The 5,000-nt window shown below is 42.8% G+C and overlaps 1 protein-coding gene across 1 annotated transcript in view; it reads left to right on the forward strand.

Annotated features, from left to right (window-relative positions):
- Positions 1-5,000, forward strand: part of mvp (major vault protein) — a 31,708-nt gene that overhangs the window by 4,745 nt on the left and 21,963 nt on the right. Inside the window, exons 3-4 of the mRNA XM_076297609.1 lie at positions 1,232-1,427; positions 1,687-1,810. Coding sequence (XP_076153724.1) covers positions 1,232-1,427; positions 1,687-1,810 — 320 coding nt within the window. The remainder of the gene's footprint in view (positions 1-1,231; positions 1,428-1,686; positions 1,811-5,000) is intronic.

The following is a 5,000-nucleotide window of genomic DNA, read 5'->3' on the forward strand; positions in this document are numbered from 1 at the left end:
TGCCAAAAACGTAATATTAAGTTTTTAGCTTTTTTTTTAAATTACGAAACTAGACACTCTAACACACCTTATATGTGATTTTGGGAACTCTGATTTTGGGAACTCTGATTAGCCTATCAGTGACATGCACACCAGGTCAAAATCAGGTCATTTATTTTCGTGGGTTTATCACTAGGTGGCAGGTCTCGTTAGATCTCTTCCCAGAATCTTTGCAGGCAACACTTCTCAGGTGCTGAAGGGAGAAATTAAAAAGTCGAAGAAAAAGATATTGCAGCATGTGCGTTTTCGCCAGACAACGCTGGATGAGTCCACCTTTCTACTAAGACAAGATGACTCTGACCACGACAGGTCAAAAACATTACAAGGAGTGACTGAACACCGTGCTGAGGAGGGAGTTCCATCTCCACCACGAGCCGGGCCTAGCGGAGTGGGTGGTAGGCCAAGTCACGCTTGCAAGAGGGCACGCCCTTGCCAGAGTGCCGAATATGTCGGTGATAGTGACTTATAAAAGACGCAATATCTCCATTTCTAGAAAAAAACAGCGATTTTGATGAAAACTAGCCACTGGGATTTCTCAGGAACAGAGGCGTGTAGAAATACACGGTTTGCACCCACTGAGAGCTTAAAGTCTCACCTTTTAAACGAGCCATTGTATGTGTTCATAGCTATAACACAGAATATGCTGTGGCTGTACAAAAATCATCAACAATGGTCTAGATTGCTGGCACTCTAGGACAAAGCTTCCGAAAACAGCTTGGCATTCAATGAGTTAAGGCATTAAGATCAATTTCTAAAAGATTTTTATTCCTCTTTTTAGTCAACTTTAGCATGTGTATGTACAGGGTATGTAAACATATGAGCACAACTGCACATATACACGTATACACACCTATACACACACACACACACACACACGCACACACACCGACACACATACACATACAAGTATACAGACACACACACACACATACAAACATACAAGTATACACACACACACACACACACCGACACACACACACATACAAGTATACAGACACACACACACATACAAACATACAAGTATACACACACACACAAGTATGCACACCTATGCATGCACACACACACACATACAAATATCAACACGTACACACTCACACACACACACACACACACACACACACACAGAGCTTACACACACACACACATGTCAGGCCAGTGAGAGGTAACTGCCCCCATCATGACATCACAGGGTTCTGTTCCCCCCGGCGCGGATGATCATGGTGCCCCCTCGCCACTACTGCGTGGTCATCAACCCTGTTGCCCGGGACGACGAGGGACGAGTCCAGTTTGACCAATCAGGGCAGGCCAAGCTCCGCCATGCTGACCTGGAGATCCGCCTCACACAAGAGCCATTCCCCCTCTACCCAGGAGAAGATGTCCAACAGGTAACACACACACACACACACACACACACACACACACACACACACACACACACACAAGAACCATTCCCCCTCTACCCAGGAGAAGATTTCCAACAGGTAACACACACACACACACACTCTAATAGGCACAAAATAAAGGTAAAATACTCAGATACCTTCTTGCATACAGTCAGAATCCTTTACCTACCCTAGGGCGTTATTCGCTCTGTGAATCTGTGTGTGTGTGTGTGTGTGTGTGTGTGTGTGTGTGTGTGTGCAGGACGTGACGGCGCTGCAAATTGTCTATCCTGACACGGCGTTGCGGCTCCAAGCGCTGCTGGACTTCAAGGAGACCAACGGCCAGAAGAGAGTGGCTGGAGACGAGTGGCTGTTTGAGGGGCCGGGTACGCTTCCTCTTCCTGCCCACTACTTCCTCTTCCTGCCCACTGCTTCCTCTTCCTGTCCACTACTTCCTCTTCCTGCCCACTACTTCCTCTTCCTGCCCACTGCTTCCTCTTCCTGTCCACTGCTTCCTCTTCCTGTCCACTGCTTCCTCTTCCTCTTCCTGTCCACTACTTCCTCTTCCTGTCCACTACTTCCTCTTCCTGCCCACTACTTCCTCTTCCTGTCCACTGCTTCCTCTTCCTCTTCCTGTCCACTACTTCCTCTTCCTGTCCACTACTTCCTCTTCCTGTCCACTGCTTCCTCTTCCTCTTCCTGTCCACTACTTCCTCTTCCTGCCCACTACTTCCTCTTCCTGTCCACTGCTTCCTCTTCCTCTTCCTGTCCACTACTTCCTCTTCCTGTCCACTACTTCCTCTTCCTGCCCACTGCTTCCTCTTCCTGTCCACTGCTTCCTCTTCCTGCCCACTACTTCCTCTTCATGTGTACTACCTCCTCTTGCTGGGCCTTTCCGAAACTAATCCCCTTGGTTACGGAGTGCACTCGTGGGGATCACCCTCACAGCTGAAGTTCCCTTGATTAGCGCATAATGTGAGTGTGTGTGTGTGTGTGTGTGTGTGTGTGTGTGTGTGGGTGTGTGTGTGTGTGTGTGTGTGTGTGTGTGGGTGTGTAATATCACCTACTCACGCTGTACTGTCCTCCCTGTGTGTATCCAACACAATTTGACAGACAGCCTAACTAACTCCTTCAAGAAAACGTGCGAGTCAGGTTTTAGCCTCCAAGCTCCGGTTTTAATGAATAATGAGTAAAACTGAAAATGACACAAAACATATGTATTCAATATTCAATATCTGAAGAAGTATACGATTAAACAGATGAAAAAGTATCCATCAGTAGCTGATCAGTAAACAGATAGAAGGCAGCATGGTTTTATCAAATAAAGATAGATGTATCAGAAATTACCAAATAATGTCACTAAATTTACAATGTACTTTAAGTAAGCAATTATTAAACTTACGGACGATGCTTTTCGAAGGCTTTAACATACAGGATGTAGAAAGATGATAATTCAGCAAATAACTCAAAATGTGCTGCTGCTTATCAAGATGGTTGTCCTGGTTGCTATGGCTGTCATAAATCAAGCAATACAGCATAGCTGCCACTAGATGGCACTAAACTGCCTAAAATAGAGGCAGAACACACGCGGAACTAACATTTTGAAACGTCCTCCATGACGTGCCACATTAATTGACACACACCCCTCGACAATGGGGCATTGGTGTTAACTCAGAGATAACACTTCACTCAGCGTTGGAGGATAACACTCAGCGTTCTCTCTCACACACACACACACATTTCCTCTTAACAGTGATTGGTTTTGGATGGCCATTAATATGGCCCTCCACCAGAATGTGCAAATGGAGTGCAAGTGGCGAGGGATCAAAAGACTATATACTATATATACTATACTAAACTATACTATACTATATATATATACTATACTATACCATACTATCCCATACTATATATACTATACCATACTATATATACTATACTATACCATACTATATATCCTATACTATACCATAATATATATACACTATATATACTATACTATACCATACTATACTATACTATACTATACCATACTATACTATACCATACTATATATAACATACTATACCATACTATATATCCTATACTATACCATACTATATATATATACTATACTATACTATACCATACTATATATACTACACTATACCATACTATATATACTATACTATACTATACTATATATACCAGGGGTATTCAATTAATCTTCAGCGATGTCCAGTTACGGAAAATTTCCTCAAGCAAAGGTCCGGAGCATCATAATGTTTAACGTGCGTGTTTAGGCTATGTATATGTATGTATGTATAATATTAGGATGGATGGATGGAGCCTAGTTGTAGATAGATAGATAGTAGAGATGACCGATATGGATTTTTTAGTGCCGATACCGATACCAATTTTTTTTCCATCAGCCTAAGCCGATGACCGATACAGGCTGCCGATTTTCTTGAGCCGATATTTGGAGCCGATACTGCTTTTATTTTGCTCCCTCAATTTACATCAAGTCTCAATTTAAAAAAGGAACATTGAACTTATGGATGGGTGCACTGAATATGGTTAACTGTGCAAAATGCTTTCATCAACATCTTACAACACAGCCTTGATGATGCATTGCCTGCTGACATATTATAAGACATAATTCAGGTCATCACAAAATGTCCTTTGTCAACACATTTAAATAATTTGAGAAAACAATAAGCCTGAAAATTAGCTATTGAAATAAAGTGCTTGATTTGTAGCCTAATTTAAGTTTTTATCTACATAAAAAGGTATAAAAACGTATCTCTCAGTTTTAAAATCTCTCCTTCAGGTAGCGCAGCACTCTCATATCGCTGTGATGCGTGTGTCCCACTGAGTGAGACAGACCAGACGCACACACAAACTTCTGTTTGGTAGCTGACGAACCACCATTGAACTGGATTGACAATGATAACGTTAGCAAACGGCTCTAAACAAGTAAGGCATACACGGTATGTCTGGTACATGATAAACGTTAACACGAATTAATATTCAACTACATATAACACGTCTCTCATTATTAAAGCTCTGATATCACTGCGATGGCAACTTCGCCTGCTCGAAGGGAGATGGGGGGGGGAGACGCACACACCACACGTGTCCAAAACTCAGCCAGGTGGTCGCTGAATAAAACTCTCACAAATATCACGGAACAACGTCGGCATTACTTAATCATATGATTGACCAGTGTTCGTAACAGCTACCGCTAACGCATGCATACGGATAGCCTACAACTTAGCTATTTGCAGCTCCCTAAATACAATGGCAAGCAGTTGTATAGAAGAGGGGCATTCAGGGAGGGAGACACACACACACACACACCACATGCGTCCAACACTCAGCCAGGTGGTCGCTGAATAAAACTCCCACAAATACCACGGAACAACGTTGGCATTACTTAATCATATGATCAGTGTTTGTAACAGCTAGCTACCGCATGCATATGGATAGCCTAGCCTACAACTTAGCTATTTGCAGCTACCTAAATACAATGGCAAGCAGTTTTATAAACGAGCCATTAAGCATCAAATAAAGTAGACCTATATCATTCGCATTTTC

The sequence above is a fragment of the Alosa pseudoharengus genome, unplaced genomic scaffold, assembly GCF_046254945.1.
Source record: "Alosa pseudoharengus isolate Yale_2024_CS ecotype anadromous, Long Island Sound unplaced genomic scaffold, YU_APseudo_1.1 YU_APseudo_1.1_scf_21, whole genome shotgun sequence".
Lineage (NCBI taxonomy): Eukaryota > Metazoa > Chordata > Actinopteri > Clupeiformes > Clupeidae > Alosa > Alosa pseudoharengus.